Source organism: Nicotiana tabacum, chromosome 3 (assembly GCF_000715075.1).
Source record: "Nicotiana tabacum cultivar K326 chromosome 3, ASM71507v2, whole genome shotgun sequence".
Lineage (NCBI taxonomy): Eukaryota > Viridiplantae > Streptophyta > Magnoliopsida > Solanales > Solanaceae > Nicotiana > Nicotiana tabacum.
Window position 1 is genome coordinate 121,655,256 of NC_134082.1, and position 24,604 is coordinate 121,679,859.

The following is a 24,604-nucleotide window of genomic DNA, read 5'->3' on the forward strand; positions in this document are numbered from 1 at the left end:
TGTTGAACTACCTTCACCCTTTTGCTTCTTCTTGAACCACTTATTAAATGTTAGTGGCATTTTTTGAAATGGATGTTGTAATGTAAATGGTCTTTGAATACAGATCTCTTGGTTCAGTTTAAGAAGCTTCCTTACACCCTAAAGAATCATTATCACGCATAATATAACCCGCCACCAATATGCGTTATGTGTATTGTCATGTCGACTTGAAAAAGCTGTCTTGTACCCTAAAGAATCATTATCACGCGTAATATAGTGCGCCACCAATATACGTTATGTATTTTGCCATGTCAACCTGAAAAAGCTACCGACCTGAAAAAATTGTCTTGTACCCTAAAGAATTATTATCACGCGAAACATAGCGCGCGCTACCAATATGCGTTATGTGTATTGTCTTGTCAACCTGAAAAAGCTGCCGTTCTGGAAAAGCTGTTTTGTGCTCTAAAGAATCATTATCACGCGAAACATAGCACGCCACCAATATGTGCTATGTGTATTGTCATGTCGACTTGAAAAAGCTATCGACCTGGAAAAGCTGTCTTGTACTCTAAAGAATCATTATCACACGAAACATAGTGTGCCACCAATATGTGTTATGTAACCTAAAATCACTCTTAGCTACCTACAAAAACCTCATGCATTTATGTTATTATTTGCGTTTAACGAAACATATAGAACAACTTTTCATTAATTTTTTATTTTTCTTGCATTACGAAATGTCTAGACGCAATAACGTACCAAGATGTTACTGTGGCAAACGTGCAATTTTGAAGCCATTTTAGTCAAATTACAATCTGGAGCGCAGATGCTAGATCTGTCAACAACTTGTAAGTTATTATTTTTGGAAAAAATATTTATTAATATTTTTTATATAATATATTAATTAATAGTGTTGTGTTGTAATCCCCATTGGTAGGGAAAAAATCAATGTGGATTTTAAGAATTGTATGATGAACCTATTAACAAGGAGTACTACAAATCATATTTGCTAAACATTTGGAATTTGACCGGTGAATACGAACTCGAGATCATTAAACTACAAGAACAACTTGCAGCTGTGAAGGAGAAACTAAAAGGGGCAGAAAAAGAAAAAAATAGGTTGGAAGAGAAATTTAAGTGGTTGAAGCACAGAATAATGGGCGATAGTGTCTAAGCAACCACATGGAAGTGTTGAGTGTAGAATTTTATCTTTATGTTGTACGTGTCATGTATTTTCTTTAATTGTGCCTAATTTAAATTTATGTTAAGTTATCGTTCTTTTTTGTGTTCTAGTATTAAACTAATAAATAACCCGAGAAATAAAAACACATGCGCAAATTATGTAAAACATAAATAATATTGCTATTATATATTTAATGTCATATATAAAGATAATAATAAATGTCAATGTGTCCCACAGCCTGTATGCTTTAAAGCATTGGTTGGTCTGAAGCGTATCCCATCCCGGCCGGCTACGCTATCAAGATCATCCTCATCACATCGCCTCTTTATCGGAGGATGCGCTGCAGCATGATCGTCAGTAAGGTTGACAAACTCGGTAGAAGCAGATGTCGGGCCAGTAGTAACCTACAGAATAATAAGATATTTTAGTGTATGAAATATAAATTACTAACGTACGTGTTAGCCAAAAAACGTTTGTCTCTAGCATGTCAGTATTGCACAAAGTGGCCTCCTTGACAGGCGATGATGATGTCTTTAAATAAATAAAAATGCTTTAGATATTGCTTACTAATCAATGAGATAAACAAATAGAAATAATATTAATACAAACAAACCTGCGTATGTTATAGATCCTCAACATTCCTCGAAGATGAGCCACAACTCATTCGTCCCCCTATGCACATCTCGTATCGGACGATCATCAGCAACCGTCGATGGTTCTAGGGGATTAGGAAAATACTGATCCCACTCCTGTCGCATATTGGTCGTGCCCGCGATCAACAATAGAGTTGATGGGGTCACTTGTGAAGTCCCTAGCGATAGCTAAAGGCTGAATGACAACATCACGAGGAACATCGTGCGGTTCACGGTGTTCACCCGGCTGATTATCTCTAATATCCTCCACGGGTGCCTCAACGCTCCCTTGTTGGGGACCCCGTCCTCGCTGACTACCACGACCTCGTGGGACACCCCTTCCTCTCTGGCCACGCCTGCCACGTCTACCACGTTCAGGATCCACTGGTGGCCCATGATGGTACTCCTCTGGTGGAACATAAACAGCACCGTATCCTAATCACTCATCATCTCGGGCATATCTCAATGTCTCGGCAGCCAGATCAGTAACCTGCCGGCCAAACACGTGTAAAGCTGTCACTTCCTCGCCGGTATGTTGCATCATTTTCAGTCCCAACTGGTAGAATTGATGCAAGCCAATAGCCTGCATAACATGTAAAATAGTAATTATGAAAGGATAATGTAATGTTATTAGTAAGTATAATAAATAACATACCAGTGCCTCATGACTCCCGGCGTATGGATTGTACCGACCACCAACGCAATGAACGGGATTCCCGACGAGAAGTTGGGTAATACTGCGATACCAACCCATATACTCATGCTCGCCATTCGTACGCCCAGATGGAGGGGGTGGCCGAATCAGGTCATACCTCTGGTCCCAAATCTCAATCTGGGCCTCTAGCCAGGCCAAGTATGTTTGGTCAACCCTGGTACGATCATCCCGCTAGTAATGTGTCCTAAGCTAAGTGGGCAGAATAGGTACAAGTTGTGGTCGATTAAAATGGCGAAGGATTCGCTTAGTGGCATACTACTAGATAATATCGAGACATATCAATGGGACGGAAGAGCTCCACATACCTCGGCCGCGGGAGCAATAATCGGGCAAACCAACTATGAGCGCATCGTTGTATGGCCTCCACATGAACTATTAATTAAACACCAGAATCGTGAGTAAACACAACATATACAAAGCCAGGCCAAGTAAACTTAAGTATATATGTACCTGCGCGCCTTCAAGCAAATCCAACAAATCTCTGGGAGATGATGTCGAGCCTCGACCTCGCGTCCGTAGCCTCACCTATCAACCCACCTCCAAGCTAAAGGGAGAAATGATGGAGGTGGTGCAACCAGAGCATTCAGTGGTAGAGGTGACTGGAACTGCAGGAAGCTCTCTAAGGCCCAAACCTAAATATAGATTGTGGACGTAAAATTTAAGGTATTTTTTTACCATGTATGTTATAATCATGAAAAAATTGACTATGTTTTCACCTGCAGTAGCGGTAAAAATCCAACAACGTCTCTCTGGGTGCCCATGCACGCCCGACACATCTGCCTATACAGGTAACCTAGAACAGCTGCACCCCAGCTGTAACTAGGTAAAAAATCTAGCCATTCCAGATGATGTAGAAATCTCAAACTGACTAGGTTTCCCGAAGTGTTCGGGAACAGTACACCACCAAGCATCATCAGCAGCAATAATCTCATGTGTCGGTCGATATCCTCCGGCAGTGACTCATCGGTAATCTCCGCATCCATCACCACCAGATACTATCGGACAGGTGCCAACTGCAAATGACTGACCACACTCAATGCAGTCTCCTCCGCTGTATGGAAACCGGTGAGCCGCTATAACAAATGCAGGTAATGCAATCCCCTACAGTCTCTAAGCGCATGGGGGTAAGCTACAGGTAATCCATCAACCGATAGCCCGAAAATAACCTCCATGTCCTCAAGTGTGATGGAAGCCTCGCCGATGGGTAGATGAAACATGTGTGTCTCCAGTCGCCACCGCTCTATCATAGTCGTGATCAACGCCAGTCGAACTGCAGCTGACCGATCTCTATGATCCTGTAGAAACATGTATCCTGAAGGCGTCTAACTATACAAGGATGGAGTGGGTGGTACTTGACGAACTCCCGCATATCGTCTATACGTCTGGGGCGGAATGTCTAGGACAAACACTGCCCTCCCAGATTTATGAAGACCTATGGCTGCCCTATAGCAACAGTAACTCTCGAGATGTAGGTCCGGGATGCACAAGAGGAATATCTATGACGATGTCTGTAAATTGAACAATATTAATTAAAGTATTATTCTTTTTAATTGATTAACATCTTTAAATATATTGCAATATCTTTTATATTAATATTTAATCGATATTTTTACAATATTAGTACTTACATTGATACACTTTCTGCATTATTATTTTATATGTTAATTTATTATTTTATATGTTAGTTTATTATTTTATATGTTTGTTCCTTATTTTATATGTTAGTTTATTGTTTTATATGTTAGTTTATTATTTTATATATTAGTTTATTATTTTCTGTTACACCCCGCAATATTACAATGATGTTACGTCCTGCAGTATTATATTATGATAATGTTACGTCATGCAATATTATATTACGATGATGTTACGTCTTGCAGTATTACATTATGATGATGTTACATTTTGTAGTATTAAGTTACGACAATATTGCACCCTGCAGTATTACATTACGGTGATGTTATGTTTCGCAGTATTAAGTTACGACGATGTTGTACCCTGTAGTATTATACGTTGAATTTATCGTAAGGTAATTGACATCAGTCCAAGTAAAGGATTATTTAGAGATTATAAGGATTATGCTATTTCACAATTGATGAGTAAATTCGTAAAGGTGAAAGGGAAAAGAAGTCAAAGGAAATGAATTTTTGTCAAAGTTTGGCATTTTGGGGTAAAATACGGCCCGAGATAAAATACCCAGTATTTATGGACTAGTGCCATACAAGGTACTACATGACCATGCTAGTAAGGTGTACAAGGTATGTTAAAAGAGAGTAGTATTTTAAGTAAGTTGAGATAATTCTTAATTATGCGGGTAATTGGTTAATTCCCGGTTAACGGGACATTACCTAGTTAATTGGGGATATATTGGATAAGTATTAAAAAAGTATGAGGTGGCAGCCCCCCATGCAATTGGAATGACTCATACCACAAATTAAAAGGTGGCACCATATTACACAATCATTTCATTCTTACAACAAGACTTCTTTTTTTTACCAAACATATTTCTATACGAAAGATCAGAATGTTAAACATTCTTACTACAAGACTTCTTTCAACCAAAGATTGAATATTAGCCATTCAACCAAAAATCCTTACCAGAACGTTAGCAAGCTTTCAATAAAACATTTTTCAACCAAAATACAACGAGGATTATTGGAAACTTAACAACGTAAAATTTTTTCGATTTTAACGGAGTACGGTGCAACCTTTTCCAAGAATATCATACTGATTTTTCCTTACCCCAGGTATGTTAAGGCTATCCCTTCTTTCTTTTTGGCATGATCCAAGATATACACAAGCAAAATGAGCAAATGCACAACTTCCGTAAATTACTCTATTCGTAGAAATGCTAGAGATGTGTATATTCTTATTCTCCCATGTGTCATATTATTCTATCATCTGTTCATGGGTCTCAGAAATATGTAAGTTGATAAAGTTTATTTCATGGTATTAATCAGAGGCATAATGGTCTTATGACGTACCGAGAGATTTTATTAACGCATTTCATATGCATTTCATGCATTTATACATGCACATTGACCCATGACCAGATGCGTTATATATATGGGAAAAGTTATGGCGTTATATACGCGCCACCACCTGATCAGTGGGTATACGTTGATGATTTTGCACATATATACGCACCACCACCTGATCAGCTGGTATACGTTGATGATTTTGCCCACAATGGCCGAGATGATATGATGGAACGCCCTCAGAGGCTGATGATGTTATGAAACATGTACTTATGCACGACATGACATTCATACGCATATGCATGACACTATAATTATTTCATGATTTACAAAGTTATCCAGATTTACAGGTGGAGTCATTTACTCTATATGTCCTACATGTCTGTTATGTACTTATTTATGTGCCTTACACACTCAGTACATTATTCGTACTGATGTCCCTTTTTGCCAGGGGACGCTGCGTTTCATGCCCGCAGGTCCCGATAGACAAGTCAAGAGCCCTTCAATTAGGCTATCAGCTCAGCGGAAGAAGTTGGTGTGCTCCATTTGCTTCGGAGTTGCTTGTTTGGTTAGTATGAGTTAGATGTGTATTGTTTGGTATGGCAGGACTCTGTCCTGACCTTTATGAAAATTATGTATCCTTAGAGGCTTGTAGACAGATGTCATGTACGTAAAAGATCGTATGGCTTTGTCGGCCTATGTTTGGTGTTCAAGTGGTTATTTTGGTCTTAAAGGCCCATATGTCTTATGTATAATTTGGCATTACCTGTTGTATTTTAGCTATTTCACGGCAGCCTCTCCGGCTTAGTTATTTATGATAGTATGACATGAAAAGATACGTTATGTTGGTACTCAATTGCATAAGGTACTGGGTGCCCATCGCGGCCCATCGGTTTGGGTCGTGACATTTTCTATGTTTGTGTTCTTATTTTATATGTTTGTTTATTATTTTATATGTTAGTTTATGGAAAAATTTCACATAAGAACAACTGAGTTCCCTACTTTTTAATTTTATAGCCCATATTTTAATTTACAACCAACTAGATAAAAAATAATAGGCTAAAATTCAATATCCAACTCCAATAGGTTCTCAAAATTATTATTTAATTTTTGAAAAAGATTGCTCAAGCTTTTAAGTTAATTTTCGAATCAGTAACTGTGACTCAAATATTAGTTCAACAAACCAAATCTATTTGGGTGGTGAAAATTAAATTTTTAACAAGCTTAAATATGTGGGTTTAAATTCCAAATTTGATTTTGTGAGAAATTTGGAGTGAGTGTTATTTAGACTTGTTAGAAATAGTATAAGAGGTTGTATATAAAATTTAAAGTCATTTAATGGAGAATTAAACTGGTTTTGAACAAGAATTGTAACTGAAAATCGGAAAAAAAGTTCGTCTACAGACGCTTGTATAAAGGTGTATAATAGTATATTAGATGTGTTTCTACACTCATATACACTATTATACAAGATTATACATAATTATACAAAAAAAACTGACTTCGTCTTCTTCCTTGCATCTTTTCTGAAATTTAACTCAAATCTACTCCAAATCACTTCAAATTTAAATTTTGAATGCTTTTTGATATTTTCAATCAATTGGAACAACACCCAATCCAAAAAACTAACAAATCAAAAATTCTATTTTCAAAATTAAAGCTTTGAATGACCTTCAATGGTGGACTTTTATGCTTTAATTTTCTTTCATTGCAACCTGGTGACACAGGGAGAGAAGCAGAAAATACACGGTCCATTGAAGCATATATAGAAGATGTGAGAAGAAGAGAGAGCGAAAGCAATGATTGCGAGAACACAGATTTAACTCCATAGTTTTAGAAGCAATGGTTGTAAGAACACAAATTTTGATTTTGCTAGTGTTTTCAAAATATTTTACAATATGGGCTAGGTCCAGTAAAACTTAAAAATATGAGCCATTTTTTATTATAGTGTGACGTCACGTGTATTTTCCTGTAATTCTTTCTTAGTTTATTACACACCTATTTTTGGGTATAACAGAACTAAATAATTAATTTTCATAACCATACATGATACAATTAATAAGTGTTCATATAAAAATACTTAGTTTGACAAATACTGTTATTTTTAATGTTATTTTCTTACATTTGTTGACTAAAATTCGAGAGAGTTTGTGTTTGAACTATCATTTTTTTCCAGATAGTTAATAGATAATTAAATTATTAATTTCAATAACTACCAAGATACTACGCTAAAGGGCACTACATTATAATTACGAGCACTACATTAAAATTATGGGCACAACATAACACTAAAGGTCACTAAACAACAATAAAGTCACATATTAATATATGTACAACAATAAAATCTAAATAACATTAATTATTCATAAAATAACAATTTATCAATTTTACTAATCTTTTAGCACATAAATAATCTAATCAGGATAAAAAATAATAAATTAATTTAATCACAAAACAATCACGAAAATACATATACCACGATTTAAAAAAATAACTAATAAACATTTTTTATAACAACTAATAACATTAATTATTCATAAAATAATAATTTCTCTACTTTACTAATTTTTTTATCACAATAATAATCTAATCCAGATAAAAAATAATAAATTAATGAAATCACAAAACAATCACGGAAAAACATAGACCACAATAAAAAACAACTAATACGCATTTTTTATACATGAGTTTTAACAAAAACTAAGTTGGAATACCTCGATTTACAATTCTTTAAAAGGTGACGATTTGATGGTTTGGGGGCCGAAACGAGCAAACCACTACGCAATAACGCCTTAGATTCGGTTTTAGCTTGCTACACTATGGAGAAGATACGCTTTTTATGGGACGGGTGACCTCTACTGAGTTTTTTTTCTTTAAAAATGGGGGGGGACCGATTTTTTTGTTTTGGGGGTCTGCTGGTTCGCGTATGGTGGGGGAAGGATGACACGATTTTTTACATAGGTATAGTGCGCATATATAAGACGCTATACTATAACGCCTTATATATGCGCGCTATACCTACCGCCCATTTTAAGTTCAAATAGAGCGCGGTTATTCATCGAGCTATATATAAAATTATACTCAGTTTTTTTTTACCTATTTGTGTCGCTTAAGTCCAAAAGAACCACACTTTGGTTCCGGACTCTATCTTCTTCGTCCTAAAAATGACAATATATATATAAAAAAAATATAGAATATCTATATTAAATTAAAAGCACGAAGGCCCTTAGCGAAATGTCGTTCGCCTTTTTTACACTTCAAAAATATTTCACACTAGGCAAAATAGTAATTTAATTATTACATATATTTAAGAGTTTGAAATCGACTAAAATATATGCTACTAAACATTTTCCTATTTTAACTATGTACGAATCCTAATTTGTACATACATTGTATCTTTGATTTATAAAAGCTTTATTATTATTTCCTTGTATTTATTTATTAATTAATACTTCTAAGTTTATACAAGAAAATTGATTGATTTTTACGCAAGAAATCTCTTACTCCTAGTAACTGTCTAATATAGTATAAACAAGTTATATAAAGAAAATATATTTTTGCGTAACTCATTCATTCATTAATCAATACTTTTAAGTATTAATAGATTTTTGTTATCCAACTTATGCGATTTTCCCCCCTAATTGATTTATATATTTTACTTGTTTGTGGTTGTAAATGGCAGGTCTTTCAATTGTTGCGCAATGCTAAAGTATAATTCACGTCGCACCTAAGTTCAAGATAAGGACTTGCAAGTTAAATTTACTTGATTTCCTATCTATTTTGCAGTTTAGTTTCGTTTATTGGTACCAAAAGAGAATTGTAATTCGCAAGTATGATTCTGGATCTATTTAGGTTTCTGTTCTATATATTTTTAAATTTTATTTCGGGATTTTATATGTATGATTGTAGTTAATTTCTCTATATATTTTTGTTGCGGCGTCGTTGCTTCAGGTACGATTCTCCAATTAGTTATTTTTATGTTTATTTTTTAGATATTGCTATCCTATTTTTCCAGAATCTCTAATTAATGGAGAAAAATAATTTTTGCTAAGTGCCAAATTATGAGGTTGACCAACAAGAACTTTGTTTCCCGTGTTAAGTAAATTACAATTCGTACGCGTAAATATCATAATGGGATACAATCTGTATCGCCCACGAATTGTTTACATTCAACCCTTTCTGGGGCAAGCTTCTTATGTCTTTTTTTAATAATTTTTATTGTACTCTTGGATTTTAACTATAGATACATCACTATGCAGACGGTGAATTAAATCTCTTTCCTTAAATAGCATAATTCCTTCTAATTTTTAAATGTCAATAAAATATTACCGGAGCATATATTTCTCTCTTTATAAAGAAGTATATTTGTTCATGAATTGTAAATTTTAGTACGATTTGTTCCGTAGTAAGTTTGAGTTGAGATGGGGCTACACTGATTTGATACACGTGAATTTGATTGCAGCAACATTTAATTTATAATATAACAATCTTCTTTAATTTTCTTTTTGGTTTCTAATCGACCAAAAGTACATAGCAGAAACCGAGAAAATTTTAGGACTTTTCTGACATGTATATTGTGATGGCTTGACATCTATATAAACTAAACTCAATTATTGCCTTTTTTTAATTGGCACTGGTTATAAATATATTCCTTACTTAAATGACATAGAAGTAAAGAACTTCATAATTATAAATTTTTTCAATCGTCACTCATGAAAGTCGAGAGATAACATTTATTCTTTTCGATAACTTACACTTTTTAAATTTTTATTTTATAACTCATATATATTAATCAACAATATTAACATATCTTTTTAACATTATGTAGTCATTAATATGATGTAGCACAAAACCCCATTACGAAATATTGATCTTTATATAATTTTAAAATATATTTTACATTGAATAAAATTATTATTTTATTATTTTCCTAATATTTAGAACTTTAATATCAATTAAAATTTTACATATTAATTTTTTGATAGAATTATGCAGGAACTTCAAATATTTAGGATTTTTAAAGCAATTAAAATTATCTTATATAAATGCTTTCCTTATTTGACCAACATTATATCCTTTAAAAGGTAAATTTACAACCAAACTTGTAACTATATTAATATCTTAAACTTTAGCTAAATTAATATATTCGAAACTTTGAAGTATAACTACTTTTTGGCTTTGGTGTATGGACTTTCAGGATCCAAGTGACAACAAGATATTTTTCCCATTATTGGATTAATTTCATTGCCACCATAAGTAAGAACAACAGTGCCTGCTTGTTCACTGAGTATTGTTTGCACTTCTTTTGGGTAAAGACTTGTAGAAGATAAAAAATAATTGATAATCTTGAGGTTGGATGCACAATTATTGAGCCATAATTTTTGTAAACATTTTGTAGCTTTTTATATTTCTTTGTTATTTTTTCATTCAGGAACGATAATCATGATTCAGGTGATAGGTTGGACTCTTCTTTTGCGATAGAAAACTTTTCTTTTCTAATTTGTTGAAAATAATTCCTAAAGTATATTTTATTGATTAATGAAATTAGAATATTGTGCATTTTGCTCACGAGAAAAAAAGACTGCTTCCATTATTAACTAACACCATTTAAGTATTTATGCCTTCTAGAATAAAGTGCGACCATAAACTCCAAGGTAATGGGGTATTGCCTTAAGAATATGCCTTTTCCAAAAAAAAAAAAAAAAAAACGAAAAAACCTCTTAAATATTCAAGAGCTATGTGTTTTTGCCCATGATTACTTTTGAAATTGAAGTAAGCAATTATAAAACTGGACAAATTTTAAATTAAATAGATTGAATGAGAAGACTAAAGATTTTTACGGGGCTTCCTATATTAAATTAGCTAAATATGATCAATAGTCTTAGTTTTTGAAAACATACACTTTTTTAAAATTTTATTTTATAACTTAACACATTATAAGTATTTTTTGAAAGTTTGTACTCACCGAGACGGGATACACGCGCAACGCGCGTGCCCTAAGACTACTTTCCTTAAAAATGTATCTCTAAACATATTTTGATTCCACCAAAATTCTTCACGATTCTATCTTATTTTCTCTTTATTTATGTTTATTTTTTGTCCAACAGCATTAAAATAGTATTGGGCCCCCGAGCCATGATCCAAAGTGTAATTTGCATTAAATTTGGTCATTTGGAAAAGTAGCCATTCCAATAAGAGCATGAATTCAACGTTCAAACTGACGACCAACCACTATACCCAAAAGAGAGAGAGAGAGAGAGAGCGCTCAAAAGCGGCGAAGGAGAGAGCACCGGGGCACCCCCTTTAATCTTTATTATTATAATTCAATTCAATTTTTGTATAATTCCAATTTGATCTTCCCAAAAAACAATGAAGGAGGATTTCCCCCGCTAATCATTCGTTGATCCTACAAAATTCAATCACGGCTCTTCTCGGATCTTTCGCTTTTATTCTAACAATTGATCATCGCCGGAAAGTGGTGACCGTTGACAATCCAAGTCTTCTGGTGGACGACAAGCACCGGATCCCTTCCCCTCACGGCGGTAGGGGTGCCTCTCCTTCTGAAGGCGGTTGCCCCTCCGATCTCCTCTTCCTCGCCGGCGGCGGTCCCTTCTTCCTCTCTCCTAACTTTTCTTATTTGTAAAGCGCACATACGGATTTAGATACTGCTGTATATTACGTATAGCATACGCAGAAAATATATTATTCATTATCCATCCAAGAATAATAGGAGGGGATGCTGACTATTAAAAGGGTGCCGACCCTTGTTTCCAATTACCAAGAGGATGTTCCCGAAAGCAACAACGTAGTGGGTTGTGGCCGCAATTGCCTTGGATTTTGCTGCTTGCCTGGTTTGTCTTCTATTCTTAAATTTCTCTTATCTTTTATGAATTGCCGTGATTATTAATTTCTTAGTGCTCAGCTCGTGTAGCTTTTGCGCAACAGAAGTTGAGTGGCCTTTTTCCTTTATGTCTGGTTTAAGTTACACTGGTTTTTGTTTAATACTATTTTTTATGTGGGTATAATGGTTAACAAAAAGATGGTTGCTTTAAGTTAGAATTTAGCAGACAATCTACGGAAAAAGTTTGTATTTTAACAATTTTGCGAAATTTAGCTTTTAAAATGGTGAACTTGTAGTTCACTATTTGTGGCGTTGATGTTGCTTACTGCTGATATAACTTCGTGTATATCGTAGTTGAAAGTTGAAACTTGAAAGCAGTGGCCGAGGCAGGATTTCCGCTAAGGGGTTAAAAAAATAAAAAACGCTAAGGGGTTAAAAAAATTAAAAATTAAAAGAGACTGTGGCTAGTGGGAATTGAACAAGCGACCTCAGAAAGGTTTTGACCCCCCTTGACCACTGAGCTATGCTTTTGGGCTATGTCAAGGGTATTCAAAATATAATATATAGAGGCACAAATTGGATTTTACCTTATATATATAGTGTGATTTTCCAGCGAGAGGGGTTCCCCGTCCGGCCTCCTAATTCTGCCCCTACTTGAAAGTTTGAGGCAAAAGTATCACTTCGCAGATTCTTTAATGCAGACTTATCACTTTAGCAAATATCTCGTGTTTTCTTAGGAACTCAAAAGTGAAAGGAGAGTGCCTTTGATGATTTTATTTATATAATAAATTATTTGGTTCTTGTTCCTTAGAGGCTAAATATTAGTAAGTTAAAAGTGTTAAAAATGCATTTTATATTGTAGTCATTTGCAGTTTTATGTATATGGATAAATCTTGCTTGATTTCAGTTTCCAGGCTTCCTCTATATGCATTCAAGAATGATGACAATGAGCCAATTGAAAACAATATTGATACCTTGCCTGGGGAGGATTGTCAGATATCTTTTCTGAACGATTTGCTGTTAGGTCTATGGGAAGAGCGGATGAGCCAGGGACTGTTTCGATATGATGTGACAACCTGTGAGACGAAAGTCATTCCTGGGAGATATGGTTTTATTGCACAGCTGAATGAGGGGCGCCACCTGAAGAAGCGACCAACAGAGTTTCGCATTGATCAGGTTCTTCAGCCTTTTGACGAGAACAAATTCAATTTTACCAAAGTGGGCCAGGACGAAGTGCTTTTCAGGTTTGAGCCAAGTACTGACTACAAGGCCCGCTACTTTTCGGGCGTGGGAGTAGATGTTGGTATTTCACCTAGTATTGTTGCTATCAATGTAAGGAAACTGTTACTTTGGTGCTTTTTCTGATAGTTATGATCAGATGCATTTTGGCTGATGAAATCTTGTTTTTCAGGTGAGCCCAATTGAGTATGGCCATGTACTTTTGATACCTCGAGTTCTTGATTACTTACCTCAGAGAATTGATCGTGATAGTTTCACAGTTGCTCTCCATTTCGCCAGAGAACTGGCGGATCCCTTCTTTAGGGTTGGTTATAACAGTTTGGGCGCTTTCGCCACCATAAACCACCTCCACTTCCAGGTTATAGGTTAACCAAATAATGTCTAATTATTTGTTTCGCATGAGGTAACTGTCTATATGACGTTCTCTTACTGCTGTTCATGACAGGCATATTACTTGTCAGTGCCATTTCCAGTTGAGAAAGCACCAATGCGTAGGATAATGAGAGGGAAGGGGCTGGGTGACGCTGGAGTGATTGTTTCCAAGTTATTAAATTACCCTGTACGAGGTTTTTCTTTTGAGGGTGGAAATGGAAGTACAGTGCGTGATTTGTCTGATGCTGTTGTCAATTCCTGCATCTCCCTTCAGAATAAGAATATACCTTTCAACATTCTCATTGCTCAGTGTGGGAAGAAGATATTTCTGTTTCCTCAGGTAATAAATCTCCCTTCTTTAAATTCGTAGACTGTTGCTAGAGCGCTTTTAGAAGGTTTTCTCTTAGGTTCACCAGTACAGTCATGGAATTTGTCATACTCTGCTGTTGAGAAGCTTTTATGAATACTTGTTCGATAAAAAAAATACTTGTCAGATTTTTTGAGAATGCAAATATACCAATTAAGATGCGACTGAAGAATCCATAGCTGATCAGTTAATACCTATTGATTGCAAATCAGTGAACATATGTAGGAAGTCAATTTTGCTTGACAAATCTCTACGGGCTAGGGATTGGAAACAGGATAAAGTCGGATTATAATATGGCAGAATTATAATGATGTTGGAACGAGTTATAATGAGGGGATTGTTAGTGATACCTGACAGGGTTGTGATGGGATTGATGTACTTTCATTGCATGTTTGGTTCGTCAACTGGATGTGGATTTGTAGTTTGGGCGGTGGTTTGGGGTTTGGATTTGGTGGGGAAAACAGGGGTGATGGCCTGATGGGAAGCGGCAGTGCATAGGGAAAGGGGCGAAGACAATGGATAAAAGCCAAAAAGGGCAAGGGAGGCAAGTCAAGGTGCATGCCTCATGGTGCAATGTGAATGCCTTTTAAGGACTCATTTTCCAGTAAATTAACAGAATAAATTATTTAAAATTGGGAAAAAAGTAGAAACAGAGAAAAGTAACATGAATAGAGAGAAACAGAGCATGAAAAAGCAGAGAATAGATAGGCAACATATCTGAGCACCAGCTATTGGTTTTGCCAGTGCAGCAGTTACAATCGAAAGAGAGCAATAAGAGGGAGAGAGGAGACAGATAGAGGCTTTAGATCCAGGGGTTTCATATGTAAGTTTTGCTATTTTAAATGATCATCTGATTTAGCTAGTCAGATTAGATAGTGCATGCCAATTTATTTAATCCTGTTGAACCCACTTGGGTTCTCCTGAGGAGAAGCCACTTCTACAAGCACCAAGGTAAATTGCATGAGACGCGGACAATGAGTCACATTTATTACTTGGTTATTTCAAGAATATGCTTCTGGACAAATCCCAGATTCAAACTATATTTTTTGTCCTCTCGTTGCTTTCTAGTTGGCAAATGCAAAACCTAGATGAGGTTTTACAAGAACTTGATTTATCTGAGTCAAACTTTGTAGATTCATGTTGAGAAAATTACCTGCAACCGGATCATAGAGAGATGGCAGATAGAGGGTTTCAGACAAGGGCTTGCTGATTAGTTTGCTCTTTTCTTTAAATTTAACTAAGCAAACAAATCAGATAGGCTTAGGATGACTGAATTACCCCCTTATTGGTCAGAAATTTCAAGGGCAAAAAAAGACGAAAAATTCCAAAAGCCACACATCCTATAAGCACAAGAAAGCAGAAACCTCAGCTAAAAACATTAAGGACAAGCTCATTATGAAACCCATTGTTGGACATCGGTCTACCTGGTTGGGCCTTGCCAACCATTGCCTCAAGGCACACCATTGGAGATATGGATGTTTCCACTAGAATCTGCATTCGTATCAGATGCAAGTAGAAGTTATCTTTATATCCTTCACACATATGATGTTTTTATTCCCATGAATTCTCAGTAATGTTTTTATTCCCATGAATTCTCAGTGTCTGTCAACAACTGCACATAAAAGAAAGAAGGTTCTTCACCAATATCATAACGAAAATAAAAGCAATTAGTTACACTTTTGATCTTTTAGCATTAGTTGTCAATTAAGTTGCGAGGGATCTCGAAACATTCAACTTTTAGCTGGTTTTAAAACCGAGTTTGAGCTATAGTAGAATAGCAGGGGTGCATGAACACATGATTTCATCTTGAAAATAGAAATTTTTGGGACTTGTGCTTTCAAATCTCTCTCTGATGGTTAAAGAAGCTTACTTCATCTTTTTCTGGGATTATTGCTTAGTGCTATGCAGAGAAGCAAGCACTTGGAGTTGTAGACCAGGAGCTCCTCGACACTCAGGTGAACCCTGCTGTGTGGGAAATTAGTGGACATATGGTGCTTAAGCGAAGAAAAGATTACAATGATGCGTCAGAGGAATATGCATGGAAACTTCTTTCTGAAGTTTCTTTATCGGAGGAGAGATTTGAAGAGGTGAAGGGTTATATTTCTGAAGCAGCTGATTTGCAAGAAGCGGAGGATAAAAGCATCAATCCAGAACTAGACCCAGAGAAGGAAATTCCAGATTCTCCTGGTCCGCAAGTTGCCTCACATATGCCTCAAGATTGTTTGGTATTGCACTGAAGAATTTGTGGCCTGCCCGCTCTTGCAGGATTTAATAAAGGTTGAAGTATCTAGTGTTTATGTGTGGCTTGTGTGCTACTTTCTTGTTCGATGCATATTGTTGTAGTAGTTGGAGTTGGTAATCCCTACATAGTGTTTTGTACATATGCTTTGTTTTTAATGGATGTCTGCGGGCTTCGGCCTTTGGCTGGAATGTTCAATAAATATTATCGTGCCTTGTTGTTGGTGATTAACTGATTATATTACCAAGTGATCTAATAAACGCCACCGCGCACCTGTCCCAGTTCTTGAAAGTTTTTATAACGGCTTAATTGTGTTTCTAGAATTAATGTGGATTAAAGTTATTTTCTTTGAGTAGGTTTTGAACTATGTTTCTCGACAGTGGCTGCCGGGTAATTAATAGAAAGAACTTCCAGTTATCATGTTGAAACTTCATCTCCATGAATGGGTAGAGCCCCTTCTTCAGCTAGTTGAGAACTTAATAATAATAATTTGTAAAAGTAATATTTCCTCTTTTTCTTACAGAAGTTTCCCCCTGCCGTCCCATAGTTAGTAGGGGTGTACAAAGGAAATCGACAAATCGCACCAACCCGATAATTCGAGTCAAATCGGAAAAAAAAATCCGACTACGGTTTGGTTTGATTTGGTTTAGTGTTGGAAAAAAAAGCGACAATAATTGGTTTGGTTTGGTTTTAACTAAAGAAAGTCAAACCGAAACAAAACCAACCCGACCTTACCTACCTATATAGGAATTTTAGATATATGTAATATATAAATATACTTATTCTGATGTAATTTATAAATATTTCTTAAATTTTTTCATAATTATATCTTTTAAGGTATTATTTCAAGGTTGAACTTAGAACTTTTGAATGTTCCAATAAGTTTTATAGCTATTAAGTAACTTAAATAAGGGACGTTTACTTAGTTATACTATATTAGAAACTTACCAATGTTCTCTATGTGTTGTAGTTTTTAATAATTATTTAGGTTTTTCTTACAAATTGTGTAGATTGCTCCTTAAAAGGCTCCCACCCCATTATTAGTGCCTTCAATTAAGGGATTTAATTGTATTCTTTCCTTTTTTTCCCCTCTCGTCTTCTCTCTCCTTTTTTTACAACACGATTCCTTAATCTACGTCCAGAATCTCCATCTTCTCTGTTCCCACCATTGCCGACAATTTTACATTATTAAATCATCAATTACATCGTTCTTTTGCCGGGAGACCGGACAACACTGAAAATGAAGAAATATTCAGGAATTGTATGATAAATGTATCATAATTGCATTTAAATTGTATCAGATACATCAATACGTAAAACGTAATTGTATCATACTTGTATCACAATTATATAACTTGTAGATGGTACGTTAATATCCAAAATAATACCTGATACAATACTAATAAATTAATATATAATTATCATATATTTGTGATACAAACTGTGAAATTCGTCACGATCTCACAACTGCTCATAATTCAAATACAAATTTGATACAATCCTAAAAGAATTCTTACACAATTCTGATACAATTATGATACAACTTAAAACCGACTCTAAACTTAAACTGATACAATATCGTATTATACTTGTATTAGTATTGTATCATGTATTGTTTTAGGTACAAATTGTGCTACAATTCTAAATTATGATACAACTTCGATCATCATCTTTTTCAAGTTTCAATTTAAAACATCCACCTAGAACCAACTCTAAACTTAAATTATAATACAATATTGTATTTTAATAGTATTAGTATTGTATCAGAATTGTCTTAGATATTGATGTATCAAATACAACTCAGATACTTATGATACATTTATTATACAATCGTAATACAATTTCAAAACTTCATCTTCCTCGAGTTTCATTATGAAATTCAACCTAAAACCAACTTTAATGTAGAGTGAAGCTTACCCATAACTTAATTGTAGAGCAAATCTTCGAATTTCTTCTGTATTGTATAAATAAGAAAGAGATTTTGGACGATTAAAGAGAGAAATCGTATATCAACAGCTTTGGAAGAGGAAAGAATCTGCAATTTTTTGGGATAATAGTGGAAGAGGGGTGAGTAAGCGAGATTTTTGGGTTAGAAAGATTATGAGTATCAATGAGTTTCTTACTGTGGGTAAGTACAAAGAGAGGTGATGATTTTGGGGTTCAGTTGGTTTCTTACGGTGATGATTTTGAGTAAGTACAAAGAGAGGTGATGATTTTGGGTAAGTACAAAGACAGATATAGTTTTCCTTGGAAAAAGGAAGAGTATCTTAAATGTAGGGGATTATGTGTAACTAATACCCAATAGTTAAGGTATGTTTCATTTCCTCCTTTTTATGGTTTTGTATAAAACTAGTAAATATAGGTATATAAAGTAATTAATAAGGAACCTAAATAAAGGTAGTAAATAAGTTTCTATTATAATATATCTAGGTAAAAATCCCCTTAAATAATGCTATCAAAAGCCTAAACCAAAATCAAATCAATACTAATGCTAACAAAAGACATTCAACTCAATACTACGAACGACAATGTATTGAATATCTATTTTTTTTTGCAATAATTTAGATAAAAATGCATAACCTATTTTTTTAAGTGTTTAGTCATCTAATTAATACTCCATTATTAGTCTACTTATTTTAGCATGACTTAGTACTTTTAGATTATGTTTATTTTTATTATGTCTTTTTAATTAACAATATTTATATTACATAATTTTAATGTCTTTATTGTTGAATATTTTAGGATAATGCCATGATACATCTCATATTTTATATTATTTTCTTGGAAAATACTTTATATAATTGTATCTTACTAGGATTTAAAAAATATTTTGAGCACATATTATATGTTTTGTGCCACGAAGATTTTACTGAAAAAAACTCAGAAAAACCCGGATAATCCGAGAAAAACCGAGATTGAGAAATCCTAATTTTATTGGTTTGATCTTTAAATTTAATAATCCGAAACAATTGATTTGATTTGGTAATTGCAAAATTCGAATCACCTCGCTTATGTACACTAATAGATAGTATGGCTTTGTTGCTATGAATGGAACTGGAACAAGAATAGAACTTATGTGTAATGTGCTAATCATCATACTCCAACAAGGTGCTATTTTCGTATTATAAGTTGAATGGCAATATTTGTAAAAAGAAAGAAGCATCAGTGTACCGTAAAATGTCTTCTTAAATGACAAATTAGTGCAAAGTTTAAGAGTTACTGGCATGCATACTGCATTTCTGTTTCTATTTTATATTTTACTTAAATAAGCCATTTAAACTTGGCACTATTTTTTATTTTGGTACTCTATCTTAACCTTGTTCTATTTTGGCCCTTCAATTCTATTTTATATGTTTCATTTTGGCTCTCCAACTCTATTTTTTATGTTTCACTTTAACACAAAAGTTGAAACCAGTGCAAAAAATATAGCGTGTATGCATACACAAATCTGAGGTGTAATAAATATCCAATTAAATGTTGCCACCTGATTTTTTTTATCCATGTCAATCGGGTCAATACTAAAATATCTAAACCCGATCATTTTTGGGTAAAATTAAGTCCGCTTCTCAAGAAAATGACAACACTGAAAATGAAATTCGAAAATGGTTCACTTAGTTTGTCAAATTTACACCTATAAAAGCGTCGACCTGGATTTTTTGGTGTCCATGATACTTTCAGTTCAACTTGAAATCCACAAGAACAAATATTCATTCCATTATGAAAATATAATTTTCTTTGAGACATGGATTCACTTCAAACTTCAAGCTTAGATGAAATAAACCCATAAAAAAAATCAGAATAAATAAACGAACTATAAAATTGCAAAAGTTTGAAATTTTTTAGATGGACAGGTATGAAATCGGTAGATGAAAGCTTTGGAACTTTGAGAATGAAGATGTGGCAATAGTGGATGAAAAAATATGGTCGGGTTTGGATATTTTAGTATTGAACCGTTTGACATCGATGAAAAAATTATGTAGCAACATTTAATTGTATATTTATTACACCTCAGATTTGTGTATACACTCGCGTTATATTTTTTGCACTGGTTTTAGCTTTTGTGTTAAAGTGGAACATAAGAAATAGAGTTGGAGAGCCAAAATAAAACATATAAAATAGAGTTGGAGGGCCAAAATGGAACAGGGTTGAAATAGAGTGCCAATTTAAAAAATGGGGCCACGTTGAATGAGTTGTATATGTATTTGGCCTTAGTTAAAATTCATCAATAGCATAAACTATAGTTTGGTTATCTGTTAAAAAGTATTTTTGAGGTACACCAGCCAACTATTGATTTTAGTATACTAAAACCGTTTTAATTAAAGAGGCCGATTAGTATCAGACCAAACATCCAAACAAATCATGTCTTCTAGGTCTTATGTTGCTTCAATCGAAAATGTCAATTTATGAAACAAAATTAGCTGAAATAATGCTTGACTGGCCGAAACTTGATATTAAGCTTAGATCGAAAGGAAAAACGGAGCATAATTATGTTAAGAAAGGCGAAAAAGCTTCATTACATCTAAAACTTGCGTGTTATTTCCTTGTGGTGCAGAAATAGACTGAGAGCTTCCAAATCAAAAGAAACTGTGTTTTCTTTACCAAATACCAAAAAGATATTGTAAAATGTTCTAAATTTAATACCCTTCCTTCCTAAGAATAGAAAAACAATATGACACGGTTTTCTTTCTTTCAAGTCAGAAACTCTTTTTTTTTCTTCTATCAATATAGTATTAACTGATATATAATTATTTGATGATTTGTTAAGAAGTATGCTTAAAAATTTAGTACATCTGGTCGGTCATTATAAAAGAAAGATAAATTGTATGTGCCTATGTGGTAATGAATTATATCACCCAACGCAATCACATTTAGAAGTTTAAAGCATAGTGCATGGTCATTTTCTATCGGAAAATTCAGTTATCTACGATATCACGCGTCAAGACTATTCCAATTTCCTGTATCGTTTCCTTAATTATTTGTTTGTTTCATCACTTCCCTTTGTTAAGAATAAGAAAGAACATAGCAAGTAGGTGAATTTACCTTCATTCTATACCAAACCAATATCGAAAGTACGTTTTGTTGATTTAATATAAATTTAAACATAGCTGATTTGTTAATTATCTATATTTATATCTATATTAAAGGAATAAAGTTACCATATATAATTGGCGTTGTGGTTAAGCCAAGTGACAAGCTAATAAATGCCAATTGTATATGGTAACTTTATTCTATATTTGACTCTCTCTCTCTCTATCTATCTATATATATATATATATGTCACGACCCAAAATCCATTAACGGTCGTGATGGCGCCAGAACCACTGTCAGGCAAACCAACACCAAGAAGTTAATTAAATTCTCATTTTAGTATTTTTGAAATCATTTTTTTCTTGCATTAAACAATAAATAATGAACTTCACCGAGTAAATAATAATGTCTTTAATAAATTTTCAATACTGAATAATCCCATATACATCCCAGAACCCGGTGTCACAAGTGCATGAGCAATTTCTAGAAAATAAAATGTAAAACAACAACTGTCCGGAATACAAATTGGACAGAAAACAAAATACAATACCCTGAAAGAGACTCTGGTGGCTGCAGGTCGTCACGAGAGATGCAGCTCACCTAAGTCTCTGTATCAACCATGCCGCTGCGCCCAACGAGGCACTAGACATACATGTGCCTGTGCAACAAAATGCACAACAAGTTTAGTATGAGTACAAAAACAATGTGTACCCAATAAGTATCCAACCTAATCTCGAAGAGGTAGTAACGAGAGGTCGACTTCGACACTTACTATGGACATCAATAAAATAATCAATCGTGGGTTTATTAAAAACAGTAGTAAACTCAAGCGAATCATGAAGCAAGTAAACAATGCGTTTGGTAATAAGAGATTTCAAATTCCATATGTCACAACCCAAATTCCATTATAGGTCGTAATGGCGCCCAACACCGTTGTTAGGCAAGCCAACACTGATCAACTAGTGAGTTCTCATTTATTTTATTAAACAATCCCCAATTTACTTAACTTAAATTTAAAACATTCGATAAATAACGAATTTATAGGGCAATTGAAACGGAAATGACTAAAGGAAATCATAATTATAGGAATACCACCAAAAAATCAAGTCTACTAATAAGTGCCAAGGATCTAGTGTCACAAGTGTGTGGGCAACTAGTAGAATATACAAAAGAAGACTACCTTACTGTCTGAAATAAGTAGACAAATACAAGCAAAAGAGAAAAACTCCGATATGCTGTTGAACGGCTAGGGTGGGGGCAGCTCACCATAAGTCTCAGTCCGAATCCACCTGCCTCAGATCCGGTACAATTAAGTACAGAAGCGTAGTGTGAGCACATAAATAATATGTACCTAGTAAGTATCCAGTCTAACCTCGAAGAAATAGTAACGAGAGATCGACTTGACACTTACTAGGGCCAATAATAATATAATTTAAGTGTTACGCTAAGCATGACTAGCATGAATAATAATGACAGTTTAAGAACAGGGAGAAGTAGGATATTCTTTCATAAATAACATGTCAATTTCATTCATATCATGTAACAACTTACATTTCAAAGCATTTAGGCAGTATAAATCATGGGAATAACATGCGCAAATTATGCCGAGGTCGTCCGGTCCGGTCCAACATAATATTAAACTGTGCACTGTCACAGGGTCGAATGGCGCGAACCACAGATGCATCTATTTATTATCGAGGCGCTCGACCCGATCCACAAATAATAATTTATTTTCAAGAAAACACATTGCCCCTTTACAGTCAAGTAATTCATACAAATTCTTCAGTAAGTGAGTATAACCGTCTATATTTGTTTTACTAATTTCCAGCATGACTTAAGTGATTATAGTAACAAGTAAGAATGCAAGCATTGCAAAGTATAGCATGATACAGGTCCTAAATTACCCGGACAATTAGCATAATAGTAGCTACGTACGGACTCTTATCACTACGTACGTACGTAGTCCCCCACAGATAGGTACATACATTTATTTAATTCACCTATAGGGTTCATTCCTTCTTACAAGGTTAAAAAGGAAACTTACCTTGCCTCAAAACTTACTTCCAAACTCAAGAATGCGCTCAAACCCTCAAATCGGAGCCGAACAATCCAAAACTATTCAAATGGGGTAAAAACTAGTCAATACATGCTCAAGAGTTCATATCTAACTATTAACATAATTTTCCAACCCTAAATGCAAGGTTCCTAAAATTCATCCCGGGCCTACGTACCCGGATTCCAAAATTTTCAAAGGAAGTTGTTACCCATGACTTAAAGAACATAAATATACGATTATCACTAAGTTTCATGGTCAATTTCGTGGTAAAAATCTCATTCTTGCAAAACCCTAGGTTTTCCTCTAATCCCATAATTTTTACTAATCTTTACATGTTAATCTACCCAAAATCTAAGTATTTAACTCATATATAGTAGGAATTACTTACCTCCAAAAGCTTGGTGAAAACCCCCTCTCTAGAAGCTCTAAAATCTCCCAACAATGGAGTGAAATGAGCCAAAAATGACTAACTCTTGTATTAAATGAAGGACACTGCTTTTAGCGATTTTTGCACCTGCGGTGCGTTGACTGCATCTGCTGTCCCGCTTCTGCGGACAATTGTCCGCTTTTGCAGAAATGGGCTGGGCTAGCTGGGGCTTCACCTGCGGACAGGTGACCTCTCCTGCGGTTCCACTTATGCGGAAGAGGAGCCGCATCTGCGGAACCTGGGCTCCTCTCCTTAAGCCGCATCTGCGGTGCTCTACCGCACTTGCAAGCTCGCACCTGGAGCTTCAGCTCCTTCTCAAATTTTCAACTTAGTTCGAGCCTTGTCCGATTGACGCTCGGGGTCCCAGGGGCCCCGCCTGAATGTCGACAAATTTAGAATCATAAAAAGGACTCACTCGAACCCTCGGAATGCCCGAAACAACAATAAGAGTAAGCCAATTGAATCAAACTTATGAACTTCAAGTTCTTCAATTTACTTCTAATGCGCCAAAACGTACTTATACTATTCGGAATGACACCAAATTTTGT

At 34.8% G+C, this 24,604-nt stretch overlaps 1 protein-coding gene across 2 annotated transcripts; it reads left to right on the plus strand.

The window, feature by feature from the left end:
* The first annotated feature begins 11,677 nt into the window (after nucleotides 1-11,677).
* LOC107759279 (GDP-L-galactose phosphorylase 2-like) lies at nucleotides 11,678-16,747 on the plus strand. 2 transcript variants are annotated; one of them, XM_016577166.2, is made up of 5 exons: nucleotides 11,678-12,338; nucleotides 13,353-13,660; nucleotides 13,740-13,925; nucleotides 14,013-14,279; nucleotides 16,205-16,747. In XM_016577166.2, exons 1-5 carry the CDS (start codon nucleotides 12,224-12,226, stop codon nucleotides 16,541-16,543), a joined length of 1,215 nt encoding a protein of 404 aa, XP_016432652.1. In that variant the 5' UTR covers nucleotides 11,678-12,223; the 3' UTR covers nucleotides 16,544-16,747. The 2 variants fall into 2 exon arrangements, with proteins under 2 accessions (XP_016432652.1, NP_001311567.1); NM_001324638.1 differs by having other exon boundaries at nucleotides 12,224-12,338; nucleotides 13,236-13,660; nucleotides 16,205-16,543.
* Nucleotides 16,748-24,604: the final 7,857 nt, after the last annotated feature.